The sequence below is a fragment of the Alosa pseudoharengus genome, unplaced genomic scaffold (genome assembly GCF_046254945.1).
Source record: "Alosa pseudoharengus isolate Yale_2024_CS ecotype anadromous, Long Island Sound unplaced genomic scaffold, YU_APseudo_1.1 YU_APseudo_1.1_scf_40, whole genome shotgun sequence".
In the NCBI taxonomy this organism is placed as follows: Eukaryota; Metazoa; Chordata; class Actinopteri; order Clupeiformes; family Clupeidae; genus Alosa; species Alosa pseudoharengus.
Genome location: NW_027468775.1, coordinates 5,001 through 32,290, shown reverse-complemented (window position 1 = coordinate 32,290; position 27,290 = coordinate 5,001). Strand labels below are relative to the sequence as shown.

General features: G+C 43.4%; 2 protein-coding genes and 1 long non-coding RNA gene across 3 annotated transcripts in view; 1 reads left to right on the top strand and 2 right to left on the bottom strand.

Moving 5' to 3' along the window:
* The first annotated feature begins 8,702 nt into the window (after window positions 1-8,702).
* LOC143103443 (uncharacterized) lies at window positions 8,703-19,727 on the top strand. The gene is made up of 13 exons (XM_076267231.1): window positions 8,703-9,024; window positions 10,216-10,338; window positions 10,929-11,051; window positions 11,433-11,555; window positions 11,856-11,978; window positions 12,347-12,469; window positions 12,765-12,887; window positions 13,195-13,317; window positions 13,955-14,077; window positions 14,368-14,490; window positions 15,552-15,671; window positions 16,580-16,720; window positions 18,654-19,727. Coding segments are annotated over exons 1-13 (1,662 nt in total). The 5' UTR covers window positions 8,703-8,732; the 3' UTR covers window positions 18,656-19,727.
* Window positions 19,728-19,829: 102 nt separating this feature from the next.
* Window positions 19,830-23,300, bottom strand: LOC143103431 (UPF0390 protein zgc136864-like). The gene is made up of 3 exons (XM_076267211.1): window positions 23,175-23,300; window positions 22,682-22,737; window positions 19,830-20,471 (listed from the first exon to the last, which is right to left on the bottom strand). Exons 1-3 carry the CDS (start codon window positions 23,260-23,262, stop codon window positions 20,325-20,327), a joined length of 291 nt encoding a protein of 96 aa, XP_076123326.1. The 5' UTR covers window positions 23,263-23,300; the 3' UTR covers window positions 19,830-20,324.
* A 245-nt stretch (window positions 23,301-23,545) lies between these two features.
* Window positions 23,546-27,290, bottom strand: part of LOC143103430 (uncharacterized) — an 8,732-nt gene continuing 4,987 nt past the window's right edge. The window contains exon 2 of the long non-coding RNA XR_012982817.1: window positions 23,546-27,134. This is a non-coding gene — a long non-coding RNA (uncharacterized LOC143103430). The remainder of the gene's footprint in view (window positions 27,135-27,290) is intronic.

Sequence of the window (27,290 nt, the reverse complement as noted above, 5' to 3'; positions counted from 1 at the left end):
TGTAATTATTCCATATTTTGTGTTGTCAGTCTATATCAGAACACCTGACATACAATCTAAATATTCCACAAGAAACCTCAAAGTGTTACCTTTCATTTGAAACCAGGATTATGCTTCTACACAAAGGGGTTCATGTGCAGTAAGCATTTGAGTGTCAGTATGCATTTTGGATAACAAAAAGTCCTATGGGGAGTTTCCATAGGCATTTTACAAAACGCATGAGCATACCTTGGCAAATAATGGTCTAAAGCACTCATATTTTCATTCTATATTGATCTACTTTTGCACACAGCCTCACAAGACCTGGTGCTACGGCTCAGTTGTGTTTCTAAGGGATATCAAGTGACCCAGAGGGCTTAAATGTGGTCAGTTCAGAGATGCTTGTAATCCGGCAGAAAGAAAAAACTATATTCTAGCCTCTGTAACTCTGTGTGAGTACATCACACAGTTATTTTGACTGTTTCCTACGAAAACTACAGGTTCTCAGCTTTCTATAGAGGTACAACATTTGATAGTAGGCCCCAAAAGAGGTGGGAACAATGCCCTTGTAAATAGGCACAGTGCAATTTCAGGCAAAAACTTGAAATTTGTACTGAGATCTACTTTGTGTCTGCATCCATGTCACTTGAAGCATGCTGGTAGAAATATCTATTCAAAAGCACAGTTGATCTGTACATGCCATGACCAACTTTTGATTCTTTGATTCTGAAAGCAAGTTCATTATTTTGGGCTGCTCAGAATATATTTGAATTTCAGCCCAAAGTTGGATAACATGTAGACATTTGCTTCAATTTCAAAGCCAGATTACTCAGGATCGTCTTAATGTACAGGGGCCCGTTTCCCAAAACCATAGTTAAGTTAGCAACTTTGTTGTTTGCAATGCAATTTCCAATTGCCAACCAACTAAGTTGCTAACAGGTTAGCAACTATGGTTTTGGGAAACGCACCCCAGAACGGGGTGGCCTGAATCTATGTTGTGGTGACCGGGGCCACCCCTGCCCACCTTTTGGAGTCGCGGCCCTGGCAGTGGCACCAGCCCGACTCGTTAATATTTGGCCCGTTACCCAACCCGTGCCTGCGATAAATCACACACAAGCTAAATAATTTCAATTAAAGTGCTTTATTTTTTATCTCACACCTCTCAACATCACAATATAGGTTCTCTATGGGCTAATGAAACAGCCTAACAGGCACTTTTTTTTTGCGCTATTGGAGCATGTAGGGCAAAAATAGGCTAATAAAAATATTTAACTGGCCCCTGTCAACAAACGTCCCATCTCCCAAAAATCGGCAAAGTTTTATTTATTAATCTCTAAAGCAATAAGTCAAAATCACGAACAACTTCAGGCGGATTTTTAAGCCTATTTTTATATTTTTTCATGTGAATTCTGCAAATAGAACACAGAAGTGCAAAGAGTTACACGGACCCATTCCGCCTTCCATTTGTATTGTCAAAACAAAGAATGGCTAAAAATATAATCATGAAAAGAAATTCAATGTTGTGGACCATCATTTTACTGTAGTACTGGTTCAGGCACCGGTACCGATTTAAGAGTATTGATTTAACACCAGTATCGGATCAAACCCACACAATGGCCAACCAAAACACTTGAGGTCTCAGTAAGAGCTGATTTATTTCTTGCGAGACAAGAAAATCCATTTTCCTCTGTTGCTGAATTATAACTCCACTCAGGAGACTGAACAGCTCTGCCAAGAGCATCAGATGATGTGTTTTCAACCATGTCTTCGTGGTTCGTGGTTTGATTGTTAAAAAAAACACTTGTCAATTTATGTGTGCATGTGTGTGCATGCGTGCATGCGTATGTGTTTGTGTGTTTGCACAACTGTGTATGATTCTTTGTCATGGTTGTTTCTCTGTGTGTGTGTGTGTGTGTGTGTGTGTCACATTAAAACAAGAGACAATAGAGGCAGCATCACAAGGCAGAGCTGCTGTTGTGTCACATCATTCTGGTTTAAATTCTGGGAAGCCATAATTACCCTCTATGTTGCTCATCCCTCTGTATTTTCCCTCCTCTCCCTCTCTGTCTTCTCCTTTATTCTCTCACACTCTCTCTTCCCTCTCTCTCTCACTCACTCACACTCACATAATCTTCTCACTCTTTCTCTTTCTCCCTCTTTCATTCTCTCCCTTCTCTCTCTGTCACTCACTCACACACACAGCCTCTCTCTCTCTCTCTCTCTCTCTCTCAGCCCTCCATCCCGTCTCCCTGATTATGATTTGTGACACCGGTGAGAGTGTCACTTTAGTGAGGGTGAAAATAGAACTGCAAACCACAAGCAGAATGAAAAGGCAAACACGCTCTGTGTGTTGTGACAGACAGACCTCTCCTCTCCTCCTCTCCTCTCCTCTCGTCTCGTCTCCTCTACACTGTTAGGGACGGACAGTGTGGGAATCCCAGCTGTATGAGGAGGGCAGTCAGGACACCCATGTGGACCCTACATCCAGAATGAAGGGCTATGTGTGTTTCTTTCTTTTTGCGTTTTCAGGTAAGACCTTTATGGAGTTATTTATTTTTATACATTTATTTTTTCCTTTATTTTACCAGGAAGTCTCATTGAGACTAAGAATCTCTTTTATGAGAGAGAGCTGGGCAAGATAGCAGGTACACAACGCACAACACATATCATCTAAAATATAACATTATCAACGTAATATATAAAAACACATTAACATACACACACACACAAACACACATGGACATATACACACAAAGAACAAACACATTATGATTTTACAGGTGACTTAAAAGAACCACATCCTTTATCACACTAGTGAATTTGTCATTAGCCACATTTACATGGCCAGTTTTTTTTGTCATTCCGATTAACTCATTGAATGCCAAGCTGTTTTCGGGAGCTTTGTCCTAGAGTGCCAGCAATCTAGACCATTGTTGATGATTTTTGTACAGCCACAGCATATTCTGTGTTATAGCTATGAACACATACAATAGCTTGATTAAAAGGTGAGACTTTAAGCTCACGGTGGGTGCAAACCGTGTATTTCTACACACCTCCGTTCCGATAAATCCCAAGCTAAACAGTGGCCAGTTTTCATCAAAATCGCTGTTTTTTTCTAGAAATGGAGATATAACGTCTTTCATGAAATATGAAGTGTTGCCTGTTACTTACTTGTGTAAACCTTCCGGGAAGTGATCAGCGAGACCTGGCGAGACTGCCACCTAGATGATGGACCCACGAAAATGGCCTGATTTTGACCTGACGTGCATGCGTCACTGATTCGACCCAAAGCGGCAAACCGAGTTATGCGGCAACCGAGTTATGATAAAATGTCTAGATAAAATGTCCAGATTGTGCGTTTTCATGAGTTTCACGATCACAGAGTTCCCAAAATCACATATAAGGTGTGTTAGAGTGTCTAGTTTCGTAATTTAAAAAAAAGCTAAAAACATAATATTACGGTTTTGGCACTCAACGCATGGGAAGGAAAAACGTAATATTACGTTTTTGGCACTCAATGAGTTAAACTATTGAAAATATGAAAAGTTTGTGCCGTCTGTTTACATGTGGTACGTTCTATTCCGATCAGGTGCTCTCAAACACTATAGAATATTTGATCGGAATAGCCGCTGTTGCCTACTTTTCCTTGAGAAGATACAGCAGTCAATCCAAATGATGGTATACATGGGTGTTCATTTGGAATAGGAGCAGACTACACCACCTCTTTCATTCCAATTAAAATTCTGATCGGATCAGGAACTTTAATTCTGATTGAGGGTTGAGCCGTTATTCTGTTTCTAATCTGAATATAAGTGTCCTTGTAAACATGGCTATTTTGGTTTTTTTTTTTAAATCCTATTTGCCAGTTGTCTGTACATGGATTAAGCCTTTTGTCTAGGCGAAAAGATAACTTCAATGAGGAACATCACTGAAAATAAATGTTTAGTATATAATTAAGTTTCATCTGTATACAGACATTTTAAAATATTTTATATCACCCTCCTCCATTGAAATGTGACATGCAACAATTAAATGGACTAATGGTAAACTTTTTGATCCTCTAAAGAATTGTCAATTTAGCACTTTTCCAAAATGTCATGTTGTGTGATACATCAACTTACAGTAATAGACAATAAAATAAATATTTAATGTTACCTTGATTTATTTTTCACACCTCCAGCCAGTGTACAGGTTGTGCAAGCTGCCCCCACCTGTTCCCCAAACACGTTCCAATGCGGAGACGGGAGGTGCATCGACTCGTCAGATGTCTGCAACGGACTGGTGGAGTGTGCCGACATGAGCGACGAAAGAAACTGCAGTGAGTGTTCCACTAAATTAGTGTCTCTGTCTCTTTAAGAAGCTGCAGTGAGCGTTCCACTGAATTTGCGTCTGTGTCTCTTTAAGAAACTGCAGTGAGCGTTCCACTGAATTTGCGTCTGTGTCTCTTTAAGAAGCTGCAGTGAGCGTTCCACTAAATTAGTGTCTCTGTCTCTTTAAGAAACTGCAGTGAGCGTTCCACTGAATTTGCGTCTGTGTCTCTTTAAGAAACTGTAGTGAGTGTTCCACTGAATTTGCGTCTGTGTCTCTTTAAGAAACTGCAGTGAGTGTTCCACTGAATTTGCGTCTGTGTCTCTTTAAGAAACTGTAGTGAGTGTTCCACTGAATTTGCGTCTGTGTCTCTTTAAGAAACTGTAGTGAGCGTTCCACTGAATTTGCGTCTGTGTCTCTTTAAGAAGCTGCAGTGAGCGTTCCACTGAATTTGCGTCTGTGTCTCTTTAAGAAGCTGCAGTGAGCGTTCCACTGAATTAGCGTCTGTGTCTCTTTAAGAAGCTGCAGTGAGAGTTCCACTGAATTTGTGTCTGTGTCTCTTTAAGAGTGCTATATTCCTCTACACCTGTTTCTCTCTTCCTGCACACATATATTTACACTATATGAAATTATTATTATTAAAAAAAAAAAGAAGAATTGACATATTTATTAATTCCCTGCTCTGGACCAATAAAACATGTTTTAGTTAGTTCATTAATTATACCAATATAAACATTGACGTTACTGTCCTGGTCAAACTGTCCCCCTCCCACTGTCTGTCTGTCGTTCTGTCTGTCTATCTGTGTGTCTGTCTGTGTTTCTGTCAATCCTGTGTGTGTGTGTGTGTGTGTGTGTGTGTGTGTGTGTGTGTGTGCCTCGGTGTGTCTGCATGTCTGTCTGTCTGTCTGGCTGTGTTTCTGTCTATTTTTCTGTCTGTCTCTCTGTCTGACTCTGTCTCTGTGTGTCTGTCTAACTGTTTCTGTCTATCTATGTGTTTGTCTATCTGTCTGTCTGACTGTCTAACTGTGTTTATGTCTATCTTTCTGTATTTCTGTCTGTCTGTGTGTCAGGTTGTAAGAGAGAGGAGTTCAGCTGTGGAGACGGACGTTGTGTTCCCTCCTCCTGGGTCTGTGATGGATTAGTCGACTGTTCTGACAAGAGGGACGAGGCCAACTGCAGTGAGTCTCTGTCTGTCTGTCTGTCTGTCTGTCTGCTACTCTCTCTCTCTTTTTTGTCTCACTCCGACATACACTACCACACACTCCGACATACACTACCTCACACTCCGACATACACTACCACACACTCCGACATACACTACCACACACTCCGACATACACTACCACACACTCCGACATACACTACCACACACTCCGACATACACTACCACACACTCCGACATACACTACCACACACTCAGACATACACTACCACACACTCAGACATACACTACCACACACTCAGACATACACTACCACACACTCAGACATACACTACCACACACCATCACCATCTTGCGCTCATATTCATGCATGTGGCTAGTCGGTGGAGAAGGAAACAGAGTGTTCCGGAATGAATGAGTGAGTGGATGAAGCAGAGTGTTCCGGAATGAATGACTGAATGTTCCCATGTCACAATGTGTTGCTATGTGTTGCTATGTGTTTCTCATCAGCTGGGTCTGTGTCTGCATTGTGAGCATGCTAGATTGGTTAATATAATTTCTCTTGTTGTATTCCGAAGGTATTTGTGCCAATAAACTTAACACAAAGACAGCCTTGGTGTCTGCATCCTTCATGAACGCTACAATATTGTCAATATTGACATCAAACACAATACGGGGGGAGAGTATTATTATTATTATTAATAATAATTATAATTTTAATTAAGTATTAGTATGATTTGGACAAAAGTGTTGGCTAAATCTCATTAACTTCACACTACTTACTTTCGACCTTACTGTACCAACTCCTCCCGTCTCCTCAGGTAACGTTGCCCGGACATGTAGTGGAAGTTTCTTCCACTGCGACATCGTGCGCTGCATCCCCCACTCCTGGATATGTGACGGAGATGTGGACTGCATGGACAAGAGCGACGAAAGAAACTGCTGTGAGAGTTTAAACGCACACACACATATACTGTACTGTATGTGCACACAATACTTTACACGCAAACATACGTATCCATTACGCGCAAACGTACACAATACTTTACACGCAAACACACATATCCATTACACAAAAACGCACACAATACTTAACACGCAAACACACATATCCATTACGCACAAACGCACACAATACTTAACACGCAAACACACATATCCATTACGCGCAAACGCACACAATACTTTACACGCAAACACACATATCCATTACGCGCAAATGCACACAATACTTTACACGCAAACACACATATCCATTACAAGCAAACGCACACAATACTTAACACGCAAACACACATATCCATTACATGCAAACACACATATCCATTACACGCAAACACACATATCCATTTCACGCAAATGCACATGTGCACACATACACATGCAAACACATATATTCACACAATTATTAATTTAGCAGACACTTTTTCCCCCCAAAGCGACTTATATGTCAATTATATTATAAGGGCCACTGTCCCTGGTGCAATTTGCTCAAGGGCACAACGATGCCGGATATTGAACCCACAACTTTTTAGGCAACTGCATGCTCCTTAACCACTATGCTACCACCGCCTGGATTTTCCATGCATCACACATATGCAGACATACACTTTAAACTCAAACACACATATGCACACATACAATATACATGCAAACACTCTAATATCTAATTGATCATATGGGGGTGGATGAACTAATATGATAACTGTGTGGAGAGGCCGTGCCCTTTGACCTCTATTGTCCCCATCAGATCATATGGGGGTCGGCGTAGAGAGGCCGTGCCCTTTGACCTCTGTTGTCCCCATCAGATCATATGGGTGTGGGCGTATAGAGGCCGTGCCCTTTGACCTCTGTTGTCCCCATCAGATCATATGGGGGTGGGCGTGGAGAGGCTGTGCCCTTTGACCTCTGTTGTCCCCATCAGATCATATGGGGGTGGGCGTGGAGAGGCCGTGCCCTTTGACCTCTGTTGTCCCCATCAGATCATATGGGGGTGGGCGTGGGCGTGGAGAGGCCGTGCCCTTTGACCTCTGTTGTCCCTGTCAGATCATATGGGGGTGGGCGTGGAGAGGCCGTGCCCTTTGACCTCTGTTGTCCCCATCAGATCATATGGGGGTGGGCGTGGAGAGGCCGTGCCCTTTGAACTCATTCCGTTGTGCTGACGGCCGCTGCATCCCCTCCTCGGGATTCTGTAACGGACACAGTGAGTGTGTGGACGGGAGCGACGAGAGCAACTGCAGTGAGTAGCGCCTATTTTCCTCTCTCGTAAATCTCTTCACTCGCTGTCTTTCTTTCTTTCTTTCTTTCTTTCTTTCTTTCCGTCTTTCTTTCTCCTCCCCCTCCTTGATTACTGTCCTCAGTGTAAATGTCATGTTGATTTAGTTTAGTTTCCTCAGAGACAAACTAGCACTACAAACATTGTGAATAATGTACTGAATAACTTTTTATAAATGGGAGAGAATTGACAATTTCACAAAATTCCTAAATTCACAAAAGTGTCTGAAGCTTAGATGGGCCTAATGTTGACCTCTATCTTGACCTCTTAGCCTGTGTGGGTCTAATGTTGATCTCTTAGCCCTTAGCCTGTGTGGGCCTAATGTTGATCTCTTAGCCCTTAGCCTGTGTGAGCCTAATGTTGATCTCTTAGCCCTTAGCCTGTGTGGGTCTAATGTTGACCTCTGTCTTGACCTCTTAGCCAGTGTGGGTCTAATGTCGGCCTCTTAGCCTGTGTGGGCCTAATGTTGATCTCTTAGTCAGTGTAGACCTAATGTTGATATCTTAGCCTGTGTGGGCCTAATGTTGATCTCTTAGCCTGTGTGGGCCAAACGTCGATCTCTTAACCTGTGTGGGGCTAATCTTGATCTCTTAGCCTGTGTGGGCCTAATGTTGACCTCTGTCTTCACCTCTTAGCCAGTGTGGGGAGGACCAATGCTGAGCGAACATGCCCTTTGACCTCGTTCCGCTGCGCCTCGGGTCAGTGTGTGCCGATGTCTGGCGTCTGTGACGGACACAGAGACTGTTCCGACGACAGTGACGAGAACGACTGTGGTATGTAGCTTCCAAATTCACTTTTTACCTTCATGTCTCTCTCTCTTTCTCTCACTCTCTCTCTTTCTGTCTCTCTCACTCTCTTTCACACTCTCTTTCTTTTGATTTTGGACTGCAATGCCCGTTTTAAGTGCTAGTAGTCCAGTACATAGCACCTTTAAGTGAGTTTTAAGTCCCTTACATCTTTTAGTCATCACTCATCACTGAGACAACTCCTACAGAAGCCATCACTGAGATGACAACTACAGCAACCACCACTGAGATGAACACTACAGCAACCACCACTGAGATGAACACTACAGAAACCACCATTGAGATGACCACTACAGCAACCACCACTGAGATGACCACTACAGCAACCACCACTGAGATGACCACTACAGCAACCACCACTGAGATGACCACTACCGCCATCCTCTGCTCTCCTGGCTCTGTGCCCTGTGGCAGCACTGGCGAGTGCGTGCTCTCCGCAGCAGTCTGTGACGGACAGGTCGACTGCTCAGACCACAGCGACGAGGCAAACTGCAGTGAGTGCCTAACGCACAAGACCTCCGCATGTAGGCGCCGACATTAGTGCACTGCACTCCGCTTTAGACGTCCGATTAGTGCACTGCACTCCGCTTTAGATGTCCGATTACTGCACTGCACTCCGCTTTAGACGTCGGATTAGTGCACTGCACTCCGCTTTAGACGTCCGATTAGTGCACTGCACTCCGCTTTAGACGTCCGATTAGTGCGGCGCACTCCGATTTAGACGTCCGATAAGAGCACCGCACTCCGCTTTAGACGTCTGATTAGTGCACCGCACTCCGCTTTAGACGTCCGATTAGTGCGGCGCACTCCGATTTAGACGTCCGATTAGAGCACCGCACTCCGCTTTAGACGTCTGATTAGTGCACCGCACTCCGCTTTAGACGTCCGATTAGTGCGGCGCACTCTGCTTTAGACGTCCGATTAGTGCGGCGCACTCTGCTTTAGACGTCCGATTAGTGCGGCGCACTCTGCTTTAGACGTCTGATTAGTGCGGCGCACTCCGCTTTAGACGTCCGATTACTTGAGATTCCATTGTTTTTAATACAACCCCTCATACCATCGTCGAACCCTTTTACCGCCACCAGTAGATTATAATTCAGTTCTATTTTAGTTGGCGCCGACATACAGGCTCAGTGCCCAAAGAGATGCAGGTTTGAGTTCGACCTGAGGTCATTTCCTGAACTCGATCTCTCTTCCACTCATTTCATTGTCATATCTTTTCTTATCTGCACTGCCCTGTCCAAATAAAGATTAGAAAATGAATGGGGGTTTTATATTAATGATTTTGTTTGAAACCTTTGACTTTCAGACAAAAACAAAAACAGATCTAGCTCAACAATGTTGATGTTTTCAAACATTTTCCTTTTTTTAGGATGAATATATTGATGTTTTTGATTCTGGAGTGAATTTCTGTGTATGAACTATAGTTATTGTGTTTCATGTGGGCACATGGAGCAGATTCATCAATGTTTGTAGCCTACTTAAGCTCTCACATGGTGTTAAATTAGCAAATTGATTTAGCCCATCATTCCAATGTAGATGATTTTTTTTTTGTCTGTAACTCTGCTACTTAGTGATTATATAATACTCAACTGTTTGGTGACAATTAAGAGTTAGTGTAGAATTAGCATCTAGGTGACAGGGTCACAATAAGGGCCCCAGTGTGCTGTGTGTTTCTCTCACAGCTGCCAGACAGATGACCTGCCACCCGGCCTCTTTCAGCTGTGGCGACGGCACCTGCATTCCCTCAGCGTGGATCTGTGACGGCCAGTACGACTGCAGCGACAGCAGTGACGAAAGCAACTGCAGTGAGTAGACTGGACTCCTTCATCTTGTAGTGAGTAGACTGGACTCCTTCATCTTGTAGTAGACTGGTCTCCTTCATATTGTAGTGAGCAGACTGGTCTCCTTCATATTGTAGTGAGTAGACTCTACAGTTTTTTTTTTAGTATATTTTTTGGGGCTTTTATGCCTTTTTAATGCGACGGGATAGTGGAGAGTGACAGAAAGTGAGTGGGAGAGAGAGTCGGGGTGGGATCCGGAAGGGACCACGGGGCGGGAATCGAATCGAAAGAGTCGCCCTATTGTTAACTTTGCTCACCAGTTGACGGAGTTAACTTTGCATCATTAGAAAACAGGAAATGAACTGCTCAGTTTTAGTAACAAATGTGGTAGAAAGCACAAGTCAAATGGGCGCTTTGGGTGCTTTGAGTATCAAAATGCTCCACCCTTCAGATAAACAGTATCACTTTGCACACCATTGCATTTCATAGATCACAATAGTCATTAATATTATAAACTAAACAGATTTCTTCTCAGTGTGGACACTAGAGACACTTGTTGAGGTACAAAATGCTGAAATGTGCTGAAATGTTGTGTCCTGTGGTGATTTGGTCAGCGGTCACTGAGAGAACCTGCACTCCGGACTATTTCCGCTGTGGAGACGGACGCTGTATCCCCTCTATCTGGGTCTGCGATGGACGCGCCGAGTGCTCGGATAGGAGTGACGAGGGAAACTGCAGTGGGCGCAACTTATTTCCCTCCTGCTGTCCTTCCTTCCATTATGACCCTTCCCTTGTCCCTTTCTCCGCTTCTGTGATCTCCTCCCCTTCTCTTTTATGACCCTAGTCTCCTTCCTGACTTCCTTTATCACCACCTCCTACTCCTAGTCTCCTTCCTGACTTCCTTTATCACCACCTCCTTCTCCTAGTCTCCTTCCTGACTTCCTTGATCACCACCTCCTTCTCCTAGTCTCCTTCCTGACTTCCTTGATCACCACCTCCTTCTCCTAGTCTCCTTCCTTACTTCTTTACTTGTTTGCTTTTCAAACTTCTTTCATCCAGACTTAAAGCTGTGACTTGTTTTTTGCTTCTTTGATCTCTGTCTTTTTTAACCCTCTTAGCCACCGGAGAATCCACCTGCTCGGCAACAGACTTCCGCTGTAATGATGGCAGTTGCATCTCTTCCTCTGGAGTCTGTGATGGAGTGAGTCAGTGTGTGGACAGCAGTGACGAGAGGAATTGTTGTAAGCACTTCATATCTCTTCATCTCTCTTTACTCTACCTGCCCTCACTTTTGACTGCCTACTGCCTACCACTACAGATGCCACAAAAGGACAAACAGAACATCTTCATATCCTCAAACTCTATCCTGAGTATGGAATGTGATGAGTCACTCTCAACTCAATAGAACATTCTCAAACCCCTTTATTTTCCTTGTTGCACCACGTTGGTTCTTTCTGTGCCACTTTCAGCCTTCTCAGCCACAAAAACCCCGGTCTGCTCTGTATCAGACTTCCTGTGTGTGACTTTTTGAACCTTCACAGCCACCGTAGACCCAGCCTGCTCTGTATCAGACTTCCTGTGTGATGACGGCTCCTGTATCCCCGCTGGTGGGGTCTGTGATGGAGTGAGTCAGTGTGTGGATGGGAGCGACGAGAGGAACTGCCGTAAGAATGAACTTATAGTAACTAGTAACTAGTCCAGGGGGCAAGTGCACTGAAGGCTTTCATAGTTCTGCATCAGTGACAAAAAAGCTGATCAGAACAGAGTGTAGTTTCTATGACATTTATTAACTTTTACTACACTTATCTAACTGCCATCACATGAAATGAGCGTCTTATATCTCATATCATTCTTCTCATATCATGTCTGTACGACTTTTATTAAACTCAGCTATAGCTGATTGATGTGCATTAAAATATACTCTTACAAACACTCTCTCAGACTTCTTGGATTAGAACTGTATTTGGGCACAGTTATCCAGAGGTCATCAGACAACCATAGTCAAAATCGTTTCCATTTTGACCCTCCTCAGACACCGTAGAACCTACCTGTTCCTCTTCTGAGTTCCGCTGCGATGATGGCATGTGCATTCCTTCCTCTGAGGTCTGCGATGGAGAGAGTCAGTGTTTGGACAAGAGCGACGAAAAAAGCTGCCGTAAGCAACAGCCACCACGGCCACTGACACAATGTTTTTATTCTAAGTTTTTTGACATTTCTATTCTATGTTTTCATCTTTTTTCTTGATCTTGTCTATCATTTTTATTTTATATACGATGCACACTCTATACTTTACTGTCTGTTGTCTGGCTTGTTCATGATTTATGTAAATGTAACATTGAATTGCATGTGTGTATGAAACGTTCTGATAAGGCCTTGCCTTGCAAGGGTTTAAAATCATTTTCATTGCTGGTTTCCTTTTATATCTACTTATCTCCTTTGGTCCTTCTCAGCCACCGTAGCACCTACCTGCTCTGTGACAGAGTTCCGCTGTGGTGACGGTCGCTGCGTTCCTTCCTCTGAAGTCTGTGATGGCGAGAGTCACTGTGTGGACAGGAGCGACGAGAGAAACTGCCGTACGCATTCTTCCTTCACTTCTCTCTGGGAACACACACATATCTATTTGCAGACATCTCTTGGGACATTTTGTAGTACGAATTTTGTAGGTTATGGACTAATAGAGTCATGCACTTTGCATGACAACCTGTAAAGGCATTACATCCATGGTTTCATACGGCTTCAAGCATCTACTCACCAACACCAACTTGTTAGTCACATTGGTTGTACTGTTCTCCTGGTTGCGAAGATGGTTGTTAAAACATTTGTTCTTACATGTTATACATTTCAACTGGCTGATAACATCTTTATTTTGGACCTTCGTAGCCACCGTAGAGGCCCCCTGTTCCTCGTCTGAGTTCCGTTGTGGTGACGGCACCTGTGTCCCCTCCTCAGGAGTGTGTAACGGGGTCTATCAGTGTCTGGACCGCAGCGACGAGGCCAACTGCAGTATGTACACACACGCACGCACGCACATACCTCACCAGACCATGAACAAAGACCTGATCGAAAGACCCCTCAAACTCTCTCTTTCTAGTCAAGGCAGATTTTACTGTTAATGTTTAAGTATGTTATCAGGCAAACACTTAAATATTTATAGAAATATAAACAAGATAAAAAAAATAATTAATTTGGTCTGCCTTTCCTTTTTCTAGTCAAGTCAGCTTTTGCTGGTATTGCTGTATCGGGTGTAAGTATGTTATCAGGCAAACAGAGGATTGAAATTAGTTTTCCTGGGGGACCACAGTGCAATATATCTAATAACACACAATAAATGAATAAGTATAGTATAAAAAATCCAAGGCAAAAAATTATTTCCATTTGTAAATGAGATGAGATGATTGTAAACGAATCAACAACTCTTTGTCATTCTGTCATTCCTCTCCTCCATTTACCACATGGTTTGAAAATAATACTTTATAATAGTCAAAACAACTAAAATAGTACTAAAATAACTAACATTTCAACATGGGTTGAAAATAAGACTTTGTATGCACAGCCAATCAATAAGTAAACAAGGAGTAAATAAAGAAAATAAAAACAACAATTGACACAGTAAGACATTTGACCTGTACAACCTTGACAGCTTCCACAGAGAGCACGTGCTCGCCGACTCAGTTCCGCTGCTCTGATGGCGCCTGCATCCAGTCCATCTGGGTGTGTGACGGAGAGACCGACTGTGTAGACGGCAGTGACGAGAACAATTGCAGTGAGTAGCTACCCAATACATTACACTTATATACGTTATGTAACGGATGTGGCTCATTTCTGGGATTAGGTGTGGGACATTGTGTGTTCTGTTCTGTCTGTTTGTATGACAGACTGGCCCTGTACACCATGTGTGTGTTGTGTGTTGTATGTTTTGTTCCGTTGTGTGTCTGACGGAATGTCTCTGTGTGTGTTGTGTGTTTTGTTCCGTTGTGTGTCTGACGGACTGTCTCTGTGTTTTGTTCCGTTGTGTGTCTGACGGACTGTCTCTGTGTATTGTATGGGGAGCAGGTGCCAGCCAGAGGACCTGTGCTCCAGACTACTTCCCCTGTGGGAACGGCCTCTGCATCCCCAACAAATGGCTCTGTGATGGCAAAGCAGAGTGCCCCAACCGCAGCGACGAGACAAACTGCTGTGAGTTGCATTCATCCATCCATCCATTTATCCATCCATTTATTCCATCCATCCATCCATCCATTCATCCATCCATCCATTTATTCATCCATTTATTCCATCCATCCATCCATCCATTCATCCATCCATCCATTTATTCATTTATTCCATCCATCCATCCATCCATCCATTCATTTATTCCATCCATCCATCCATCCATCCATTCATTTATTCCATCCATCCATCCATCCATCCATCCATTTATTCCATCCATCCATCCATCCATTCATCCATTTATTCCATCCATCCATTCATTCATCCATCCATTTATTCCATCCATCCATTCATTTATTCCATCCATCCATCCATTCATCCATCCATTTATTCCATCCATCCATTCATTTATTCCATCCATCCATCCATCCATTCATTCATCCATCCATTTATTCCATCCATCCATTCATTTATTCCATCCATCCATCCATTCATCCATCCATCCATCCATTTATTCCATCCATCCATCCATTCATCCATCCATCCAGTTATTCCATCCATCCATCCATTTATTCCATCCATCCATCCATTCATCCATCCATCCATTTATTCCATCCATCCATCCATTTATTCCATCCATCCATTTATTCCATCCATCCATCCATTCATCCATCCATTTATCCATCCATCCATTTATTCCATCCATCCATCCATCCATCCATTTATTCCATCCATCCATCCATTCATCCATCCATTTATCCATCCATCCATTTATTCCATCCATCCATCTATTTATTCCATCCATCCATTCATCCATCCATCCATCCATCCATCCATCCATCCATTTATTCCATCCATCCATCCATCCATCCATTTATTCCATCCATCCATCCATTCATCCATTCATCCATCCATCCATTTATCCATCCATCCATTTATTTACCCTTCTCTCTCTCTCTCTCCCTCTATTCTTTCTCATTTCTACTCATATACTACTTCATATACTTTCTAAAGCTTTCTAAACTTCCAAAAACAGTAATGGTAATAACCTGTAAGTGTGTTTATGGTTTGACCTTTGACCTCCCCAGCCCACACGAGCTGCAGGCCGAGCGAGTTCCACTGCGGGGTTAGTGGCCGCTGCATCCCATTGGCCTGGGTGTGTGACGGAGAGAGCGACTGCATGGACAAGAGCGACGAGAGGAACTGCAGTGAGTGATCGTGTACGCCCACATAGGCCTACAGACACACACACACACACACACACACACACACACACACACACACACACACACACACAGACACAGACACACACACACACACACACACACAGACACACACACACACACACACACACACACACACACAATCACAGTGGTGGACTACCATACCATACAGAGACCAATCCCTGTGGTCCACCATCTTTGGGAGTCGGTAGTCCATCAAAACAAAATGCATCAAAACCGCAAGTGCATCAAAACTCCAAATGCCTGTCTCACGCTCATACACATACATACACACTAAGACACACACACACACAAAGACACACACACACACGCACACACACACACGCACACACACACACACACGCACGCACACACACGCACACATGCAGAGCACATTGAAAACATATGTGGAGAACAGTATCTGAAATGATGCTGGAATGTTGGGTAACTTTTTGTAGTCTATTGTTACAAGGGAGAGAGGGGGGGAGGGCAGCCGTGGCCTACTGGTTAGTACCGCGCACTTGTAACCGGAGGGTTGCCGGTTTGAACTCCGCCCAGTAGGCACGGCTGAAGTGCCCTTGAGCAAGGCACCTAACCCCTCACTGCTCCCCGAGCGCCGCTGTTGATGCAGGCAGCTCACTGCACTGGAATTAGTGTGTGCTTCACCTCACTGTGTGTTCACTGTGTGCTGAGTGTGTTTCATTAATTCACAGATTGGGATAAATGCAGAGACCAAATTTCCCTCACGGGATCGAAAGAGTATATACAGTATACTTATATACTGTACATATACTTGAATAACAGCTGGTCAACTTTGCCAATAATTTTTTTTAAATAACAGTTTCTCAACTTTGCCAACTCCTTTTTTTAATGTACCATTGACTCCACCGCAGCAGCAGTCAGTAACGTGGTGACGACGTGCAGGCCCGGAGAGTTCCGCTGCGGTGACGGCAGCTGCATCCCCTCGGCCCTGGTCTGTAACGGGAACCGCGACTGCAACGACGGCAGTGACGAAGACCAGCAGCAGAACTGCTGTGAGTAGCCTCGCTAACGCTAACTAGCTAACTCACCCCCTCATGTATCTGCACCTTACAGACTTGTGAGAATTCTTGAGTCTGTATTTGATCCATTTCTTAAACTTAAACTAGACAAAGCTTGTCTTAAGCCTCCAGAGTCCTGCCACCAGGGATTAACACCAGGAATGCTAAATTAGTGAAATCTGAGCGTCTCATCTGTTGTACAATGGTGTGAAACAGCAGCAGCAGTTTGTTTGTTTTGAAGCCACTAAACGTGCTTGCCACGCCGAAAGTGGGAGACACACACACACATACACTCCATAATTACTGATACACTGTATGTGCAGATAAATATAAAGCCTGTGATACACTCAAACCCCCAGAGGGGTAAAACCGAGTCTACGTAGGATATGGCAAACCACCATATAGAAGTCACACAGCACAGCACCACAGTCACGAGTAACATTTTGAGTTGAATCACTACACCACACACACACACACCAACGTACTACTTTAAACATCAAAACCTACAATTCTGGGGAAACCAAACCGTGCTGACGTTTGAACTCAACAGCCAATCAAAGTACACCATCTCTTCTCTTCCGCCCTGTGCCTGAAGCAACGCGCTGATAGGCTGGAAATGTGTACAGCTTTTTGGAACTGCCAATTGGAATGAGTTGCTTCCCCAGAGATACGCGTGGACAGCCTCAGACTCTCTGTATGGGGGGGCAGGGCAGGAGGGCCGGCGGTGAGGCTGTCATTACCTGGCCAGTGGCCACAGGATGTGAAGAGGAGGAGGCGGCAGCAGCAGCATACAGGCTGCTATGACTGCACTGTGTTCCCACGACTACCGGCGTGAGACATACACACTGTACTGCAAGTATGAGAGGAATGAATATGAGAGAGAGAGGGAAGAGAGAGAGAGAGAGAAGCAAGAGGGTGACCAATCCTTATGTGCCATCATTACCCAAAACAGCACTGGGGGGGAGCAGTTCAAGTCCAATCAACCTTCATTTCCCAAAGCCACTCCTTCCTGTCCCCACTCACTTCCTGTCACTCTCAACTGTCCCATCTAGTCGATATAGAGGCAAAAGCCCACACAAATATACAAAATAAAAATAAAAAAATCAGTATCTACTATGGATGCCTACTTATGGAAGCTGCTCACCACTAAGTGTTAGGTGACCCCACTACTGTACTACCGCACATGTATGGGGAATTTTAACATACACGGCCCAAAAGACACACACACAGAGTTTCCAAGAGCCTTTCTGTTTCATCCAAGCTATGATTTCCCCATAGCTTTTCATTCCTCTGTGTTCTCTATGACTGCTCCATGTACCCATGAGACTGTAGTAGGTACTTGTGGGAACAGTTAAAACTGCATATCATGGCATAGGTTTCATGGTGCTCCCATGAGCAGTGTAAAATGTGTATTCTTCTAACTCTGCGGTTCTTCGCCTCAGAACATCAAGCTAAGAATGAACGTCCATAACTGAATGGTCATGATTGTCTTTTGAAGGTGTTAGTTGGGTTGTGACTTATGGATTAGGCTTTGTTCCTTTTCTAATGTGGGTAACCTTTTCCATGATCTTACATTCCATGTGTACCGGGAATTCTCATTCAAATCTCAAACCTCTGAGGAACTTCAGTAAAACTCAGAGGAAAGTTCAGTAAAACTTTCAACCCACCTGGTCAAAGATGCATGTAGACCAACAGAAATACTTTGTGACTTCACATTACAACACTATATTCTATTTACAGCATTTAGTGTTTATATCATTACATTCAATCACTACATTACTCTTTACATCATTATATTGTACTCTTTATATCCTCATATTTTACTGTTCATATCATTATATTTTATAACTACATTGCTCTTCATATCATACATTATTAATACTTCACTGTTTATATACTAAACTGCCATATTTCTTCTTGTCCTCAGAACTGCTATGGGGAAGACCAGAGGCTCTCTGGAGGAAACGTCCAGAAACTGTTGCAACACCAGCCTGCAAGTGGACGCGACTCCGCAGTCTAGATTTCTAGCGATACTTGACGTACATCTGCCATCGTAACTGCAATAACTATCTCACAATGCAATACACCTACTGGTAGTGCTTCCTGGGCCTACGCAACACTGACCAATCTGTCCTTATTATTACAATGTCATCCATGTAAACAGGCATTTTCATTTGCCCAGTGTAGTCCCATCATTAGTCCAGATCTCCAGAGCTTCTGAAGAGAGATGTGCTTCAGTTTTTTTTGTTTTTTTTATGAGTTAGCTTAATCATCAAACTTTAGTTTGTTAGTAGAATTAGCTCTCAGTTGATGCCGACTGACTTCCCCTCTGCCCTAGTCTGTTGTATTCCTCACATCACAGACCATGTAGGTTCGCCTACAAAAGAAGAAACAAAGCTGCTGCCTTTGCTCATATAAGATGATCTGGGTGCTAATTGAAGCGAACTTCCTATGGCAAGTTAGGGGTAGCAAAAATCAAAGTTAGCCGTCTTAACATACCGAAGATCACAATACCCACTCGGAGGCAGACAACACAAGTGTGTAGAGCAAAATGTCTGCATTTCCGCAAGAGTTTAACAGGTGCAATAATTCAAAATCCCCATGTTATTTTCCCATAGAAAAAATCACACAAGTTACCGGATCTCCTTCTATGGGCAAAGATAGCCGTTTTTGTAGGTGAACTTCAGAGGTCTATTGAGATGAAGGTAAAACGCTGTAGCAGATTAAACCAGATGCGCTGACGGCACAGCAATGGGGAGTAAGAAGTCACATGACGTGTTCGTCTCAACACAGGTTTAAAACTGTGTAAAACTCTAAAAAGGGGCTAAGCTGGCGACAGAGCAATCGCCCCAGTAGGCCTATCTAATGTAATGTGGGAATTGCATGAAAACAATTAATTTGCGCAATCACCACACAAGCGTATGTATGTAGTCACTGTGAACAGGATCCATGTGAGAGAGGAAGAGGAGGAAAATGGCTTCTGCCACCATATATTTTTAGTCTACAGTTGTAGTTCATCACTAAATGTATAGTGGCACACCAATTCTTATTTGTCTTTCAATTTTTGTGATTTTACCATAAAAAAGGCAATGTTTCAAAAATATTGGGTTATATATATTTAATGTGCCATGATTTCATAAAAGATCTCTGTACAGAAAAATCTGGGGTTGATCACTTTTGTGTTGCATGTGTTTTGGACTGAGCTGAAATCTCACAGCTCTAGGCTGCCACCTGGTGGCCATATACACTAAATACATTTAATACAAAACATCCACAGTGGTAGCTGCAATGTTCAGGTCACATTTAAAAAAGAAAAAAGAAAAAAATTAAACAAACAAACTCAATAGTTCTCAGGCCTGCTACAAGAGCCACACCGTCAGACTTCAGACTTGCCCTCCTCAGAAATTTACGATCCCAAATACATCATTTTTAACTACAGATTTATACCATCAACTGTAAATCTGTAAATATTTTTGGTTCAAAAACACAACACAATTGAGGATGGGGGGGGGGGGTCGCTGTCGCTCTTGTCAGACCTGGGCTAGACACATTTCACAGTCTATTACCTTCTGTGTGTGTGTGTGTGTGTGTGTGTGTGTTATTTGGAGGAGGATCCGGCGGTAGGCGCAGCCGCTCCTGCCTTGCTCTCGGGAGCCTTGAGCACGTTGAGGCGCTTGTGCATGGAGGTGCTGGCTTTCTGGACCACCTCCTGCTCAATCTTATTCCTGATGGCCACCTCCAGACCCTGAGGGAGAGAGGGGGAGGAGGGAGAGAGGAGAGGAAAAGAAAAGGAGGGGGGGGGGAGAGAGAGAGAAAGAGAGGAAAAGAAAAGGGGAGAGAAAGAAAGAAAGAACGAGAGGGGAAGAAGGGAGAGAGAAAGAGGAAAAGAAAGGGAGGGGGGGGCAGAAAGAGAGAGAGTTCATGCTAGTTCACGGACATAAGCTTTGCAAATAACCTCAGACATATTTTGGTTACAATGACAAGGTTATCCATTTGTAAAGTGTCAGTACATTTGTCAGTAACCTTTTGAAACTAGCACTTTGCCAGCAAGCAGTACTTTGTGGGCAGTTGTGGTAAAGTTTGTTTGCTAACATAAACTAGCTGGCAGACACCTCGTAAATATTTCAGCACGGCAGTCTATAAGGGTTTCTCATTCCGACTACCATTTCGGTGGTGAGTGACGCAGACACAGGCGACACAGAACTTCGAAAAGTTCACACTGGCGTTGAGGCAACGGCGTAGTCATTGCTTGGAGTCGACGCAGAAGCATAAATCAGCCTTAAGGAACATTCAAGCTACGGTGCGGTATAGGAGACAAAAACCAAGAGGTGTAAAGAATAGCAGAGTGGATGAATTGGGATTGGGATAAATGCAGAGACCAAATTTCCCTCAGTATGAAAAGACTTACCTAGCGCCCTCTCAAAAGATCATTTTGACTTAATTTAAGAAGACTTATTTTAAGGAGTCTTATCAAGACAATTTTGCTCAACGCACTGGCAGACAAATTTGCTTGTTTTTAGGACAAATTTGCTTAACGCACTGGCAGACAAATTTGCTTGTTTTCAAGATGAGTCTTAAAATAAGTAAATTTTTTCTTAAATTAAGTCAAATGATTTCACAAGAAAGCACTAGGTAAGTGCCTTTATACTGAAAACAATACCAACTAGTTTTTTTATCTTGATATAAGATTAATAATACTTGGTTAGATTTTGTTAGATAAGCAGTTTTTGCAGTGTATACTCTAATTTGGTCTCTGCATTTATCCCAATCCGTGAATTAGTGAAACACACTCAGCACACAGTGAACACACAGTGAGGTGAAGCACACACTAATCCCGGCGCAGTGAGCTGCCTGCAACAACAGCGGCGCTCGGGGAGCAGTGAGGGGTTAGGTGCCTTGCTCAAGGGCACTTCAGCCGTGCCTACTGGTCGGGGTTCGAACCGGCAACCCTCCGGTTACAAGTCCGAAGCGCTAACCATTAGGCCACGGCTGCCCTCAAATAAAAAATAAAACGGTATGTAAGCTGCTGTTCTAGTATCACACATGGGAGATCACATGGGTCATTCTAGGCCGGGTCAGAGCTGTATATATTGGGCCCTGTGGCGCATGTGTGATGCACAGACAGAGACGGTCTCTATCCGCGGTTTAAATAGAACCCAGCCTGTTGTGACATCAGTCTCTCAGTAGGAAACAATGCAAGTGAAGGTCGTGCGGGCTTTGGAACCCTCCCAAAGCGCTGTCTGTCTGCTGCGGCGGCGGCTATCGCTTACCCCGGTCAACATGGCATTCAACAAACAAGTCAGCAAGGGGTCATGTCAACATGTCTCAACATACTAAACAAAACAGTTCCTCCAGTTTGTGCTCCATCTGACAAGAAATGGTCCCTCGAGTCATGCCAAGCACAGTCAAGCCACCCCCAGTGGCAACAGAAGTGTAAAAGAGCGTGCATCACAAGCTTTGCTACGTACGTCAAAGGCTTTCAAAATTAGCGTTGGCGCTGCGCACACTTGGCCAAGGTGCCAAGATAGCCCGTAGTTGCCACAGTCCTCGGCCCTGATCTGCAGTCTGAGTGATTTCAGCTGTCACCTCGGCCTGTCACCTTATCTAGATTAGCTATAAGTGGCCTTCTGTTGTAATAGCTCGCTAATATGAATTATGACAGTACAAGTGGACATGCTTGATGCTAGCGAATGGCAGCAGTAGGTTCATGGTGAATTTAGGATACTATAACGTTAGCGACTAGGCGGGTGGCACTGGTGACAGCTTGGCTTACGGCCTAGGTCACATTCATCTATTGTTGTCTATTTCTGGACCATGAATGAACAACAGCGGAGATCAGATAGAAGCACTGACAATAACGGACTGATACGAAGCCTCTCAAACGCCCTACTTGAGGGGCACAAACAAAACACACTCTTACAAGTATTCGCCATCACTCTCTCGCTTTGAGATTACCTTCTTCAGTTTCTGTTGCTGGACCACTTGTGCTTTCTTGGGTGCAATTATCCTCCCTTAAGATGCAAAAACACAGTAAAGTAACTTGACAAAGCGTTCTGAAATAGTTTTAAGAAGTATGTTTAAGATTTGTTTAGGACGTCATGTTAAACCTCCGCTAATCACTGCATTAGCGAAAGTATCTTACAACAGATAAGACGTCGCGAGGAGTTATTAAACAAATCGCTATAACACCATTTATACGTTTAGGGACATTCCGGGGGAAAAGTATGTATTTAATTCCTCTTCGTAACAAAGTAGAGTTGGGTGTCATTGTCATACTGAACACAGTGCAAAAGTTAGAATACCCTTCTTTCACGTGTTATCCCCACTCATCGATGTTACCAGCTACTGAAGAGCCAAGATGGCGATTACACTGTGGCGTAGTAGTACAAATCTTCACATTACAGTTGAAGAAATTGACATCCAAGGCATTGCAATGACACATTCTTACCTCCTTTCTTTGGACCTTTCTGTTTCTGAGTCTGTTTCTTCCCACCGCCGGGTTTTTGCGCTTTAAATTTCTGTTTACCTTGAGCCATGTCGACCACGCACACTTGCTTCGGTATCGTAGAGCGAACTGTAAATTAATAGTCCAGATGCATTGTGGGATAGAGGAGGTTTGGTGAGCTCAGAAACGGCACTGTAATGTAAGCCAGATAGAGCCATGAAGAATCATAATAATAATTCATAACAATAACATTAAACTTAACAATATGTACACCAACAACAGCTATTATTATAATTATTGTTGCTATTGCCTATTATAGGCCAATTCTACAGGGTAATCAATCAGACTAATAGGCAAAAACCAAGCATGAGGCGTTTGAGAGGTGATCTTTTCCTCTTTTATTTGCATTTAACGTGAAAGAGACGCTTCTTTTCTTTTTTTGTTTATGTCGGCCGCATACAGCTTTATATTCATATATGTATAAAAACATCCAGCTTTATTTTCTTGTATTTTTTTTAACCTATTCCCACAGAGTACAAAAACTGAATGTCATCGTGATTATTAATCAGAAGAACAAGAACAAACCTAGACTAAAAGAGAGGCCTTCTCCACCAGACACAACCACTCACCACCACTCTCCCACTGGTCACAAAGGCACCGAGGAGAACTCTCATTGGTTGAAAGCTTACAGCACCATTCAACGCTGCATTTTGGCAACACAAACTGATTTCATCTCTTTTGGTGGGAGGGAGAAGGGGAGGGTAGTTGAGGACATAGGTCAGTATGGGTTGGGTTTTTTTGTCCATCGATAGACCAAGTCCTTTGTGGTACTGACTAAGGGGGGACAAAACAGGCTGCCATTATTGCACAGCACAAAACATTTGCAAAACAAAGTTTCAATTGAGATTCAAAGCTACGAAAAGACAACTAAATATGACCTGATTTTGAACTAATTGGGAAGGAAATCACCCCACCACCTCAAAAAAAAAAGGGGGCCTTAAAATCTATTATTGCCATCAATTTATCACATGGATAGAACACCACTGTTTTCTATAGAATTTCCCCAAAACCTAAAGTATTTTAAAAAATACTGAGGGTAAAATTGACCTTCCCAAGATGGCCGTCTGATTCGACCTGTAGAGTGGCATCACTGCACCAAACTCCACTGATTCTGGCACTTTGCTTCACTGGAGTGGGATGGTGTGTGTGTGTGGTGCCAAGAGGGCCTCCTGTATAAGTTTGTAAAACAACTGTATTGTCACTAAGAGTCACATTTTATATTTATACCTTTACAAAAAATCAACGTTAAAAAAGAAATGATTATAATCATAATAATAATAATCATAAAAACAATGACAAGTCACAGCCAAAGAAGATACATCAGAAATAAACGGAACCATGGGACCCCGAAACCTATCATACATACAGAGAGGGTGACAGAAATTTGCTACATTGCTCTCCACCGTTTATCTCTCCCTCTTTCCTCCACAACAAACAATGAATGAATGAATGAATGGAAAAAACAAACAAACAAACAAAACAAACAAACAAACAAAAGCCTATACCAAGACAGAGGTGTTTACCAACCTCCACCTTCAAAGTGTGACATCCAACAATAAGTGAGTGTGTGAGATTGAGGGACAGTGTGTGTGTGTGTTTGGGGGTGGGGGTAGAGAACGTTGAAGGTAGAGTGGATGACGGCGAACAATGCAAGATGAACCCCGAGACATTTGTGTGTCTATGCTTTGCCTTTGTTGTTTTTTTAATCCCCTACAGTACCCAATTGTCCTGTAGTTGTGCTATAAATTGATAGATGGGGTTAATAGTGTGTGAGTGTGTGTGTGTGTGTGTGTGTGGTGAAGTAAGCTGTAATCTCCAGTTTTATAAGATAAGTTTCTGTCCCACTGCCCTCAGCTCTCTGATTGGTCATCTGTGCTGGTGGAGTGACACCAGGATTTGGATCATCCTGAACCCCTCTGTGTCGCGGAACATTCGCCTGTGAACTACACTGACGGTCGGAACTCTGGACTTGTGATATCATTGAGACTGTGATGTCATCTGCACTTGGCAACCATGAAGAAAAAACAAACAAAGCGTATCCTGGAAATGTACTTTGACATCACAAAAACATTACCCTAAAGAAGTTTTAGGTCTAGAACGCCCACCCCCCTCACCAAGAATTGATATGTATATTATATTATATACTCTGTGCATCATTCAGCAAAATAACTGGCACAGCTGCCGTCACAACTTGGATAGCTTAAAGAAGGAAGAGGTTTGTTAGCCATGATTTAAGTTCTTATTTGTCTGTATTTACAATGTCACTGTGCGACAGGGGGACAGTGTGCGACAGGGGGACACACATGGAAGGGTATCAGGTAGTTTGGTAAACACAGGAGGTCACAAATGTCAAGCTCCATAGTACCAAGTAACTAGCCTCAAAGTATTAAAGGACTACCTAGCAGAGTACACACTACACATTTGCAGATAGTCTTTGATTTGCTTCCATTTAACGGCGAATGATCTTGCAGCTACAAATCAGATAAAAGTAGAAAAATTGGACGTTTTGCACGACGTTTTGCACAATTTCAGTGTCATGAAGAGGAGCTTTTGTTCTACTCAGTTTGTCCTCCACCAACTCTGTTCAGTGTCTGTCAAATACGGCACAGCTTTCTGTGAAAGCCAACTGGCATAGGTCTCATTCTTCTTGTTTGATCAGGTTTAATTATTATCAGATTTGGTCTAAAAAGGAAATTGAATATCTGCGAGGACCCACATTACTGCTGCTAATATTTGTTAGTAAAAATTGAGAAGATGGGAGAAATATTTGAGCTTTTAGTTGGGCATGGCTCGCACAGTAAGCACACTTTGCCCGTTTCTAAATCTCTTCTCTAGATCTGATCAGCTCAACTTGAGTCTAAATCTAGTCTCCATCCCCTCCAAGTCAGGTTGAGAGGATTTCTGTACATTATGTACATTAATCACTAAAACTACGTTCATATTTACACTACGTCCCTCCCATTGAGGAAAATGATGGTACTGTTCTGGGGTCAGTACAGTTCTTCGGTGTTTATCACTGTACCTTTATGGTGCTTTACTGTTACTGTTCACTGGTAGCAGAAGCGGAGGCGGGGGTGGGTGGGATGGTGGTGCTGACAGCTTTCGGACAGTGACAGACATTCAGACAAATGGCAAAAAATAATGTGTGTGTTTGAGAGAGAGAGAGGAGAGGAAAGCATGATTGTGTGTGGTAAAGGATTGTGTGTGTGCGTGCGTGTGTGTGTGCGTGCTAACAAATATGCTTCCCTGGGTTAAGACTGTCCGATTGTGAGTCTGGCAACATCAGTATACACCACAAGTGTGCATGTGTAACACTTGTACACAATATGTGTGTGCGCGTGTGTGTGTGTGTGTGTGTGTGCACACATCTCTGTATATTTGTGTGCAACTGCAGCATTTGTATGTGTGTGTGTTTAGCGTATCTATAGTCCTTTATTCATATCATTGTAGTATGCCTTTGCGTATTTTTAGTGTGTGTGTGTGTGTGTGTGTGAGTGAGTGTGTATGTGTGTGTGTGTGTGTGTGACATTTCCATTACCTCATATGAGCAGCAATGAGTGTGTGTCAGTGTGTGTGTGTGTGAGAGAGAGAGTGTGAGAGATAGTGTGTGTGTGTGTGTGTGTGTGTGTGTGTGTGATGGTGATGTACCACTAGTAGAAAGAGTAATGAAGAGAACCGAAGTGAGTTGTGGTCACGGCTGTAGTCGAGGTGCAGCAGCACTACACTATGCTGCGCTGCCCCACCAGGCCACAGGGGGGCGCTGTGGGGCCTAGAGGGCGGTGAGGCGGCCGGTCAGGGCAGCCTGCAGCTCGGAGGGGAGGAAGACGCCCAGCTCAGTGATGATGCCACCTGTGATGAGCTGGTGAGGGGTGACATCAAACGCCGGATTCCACACATCTATACCTGTATGGGGGGGGGGGGGGGGGGGGGGGAAGAGAGAGAGAGAGAGAGAGAGAGAGAGAGAGAGAGTGAGTCTAAGGTGTATTGTTCAGTGAACTCCTTATTCTTTGACTTTTTTTTGGCTCTACAATGCCTTATGCGTCATGTTAATACAGCACT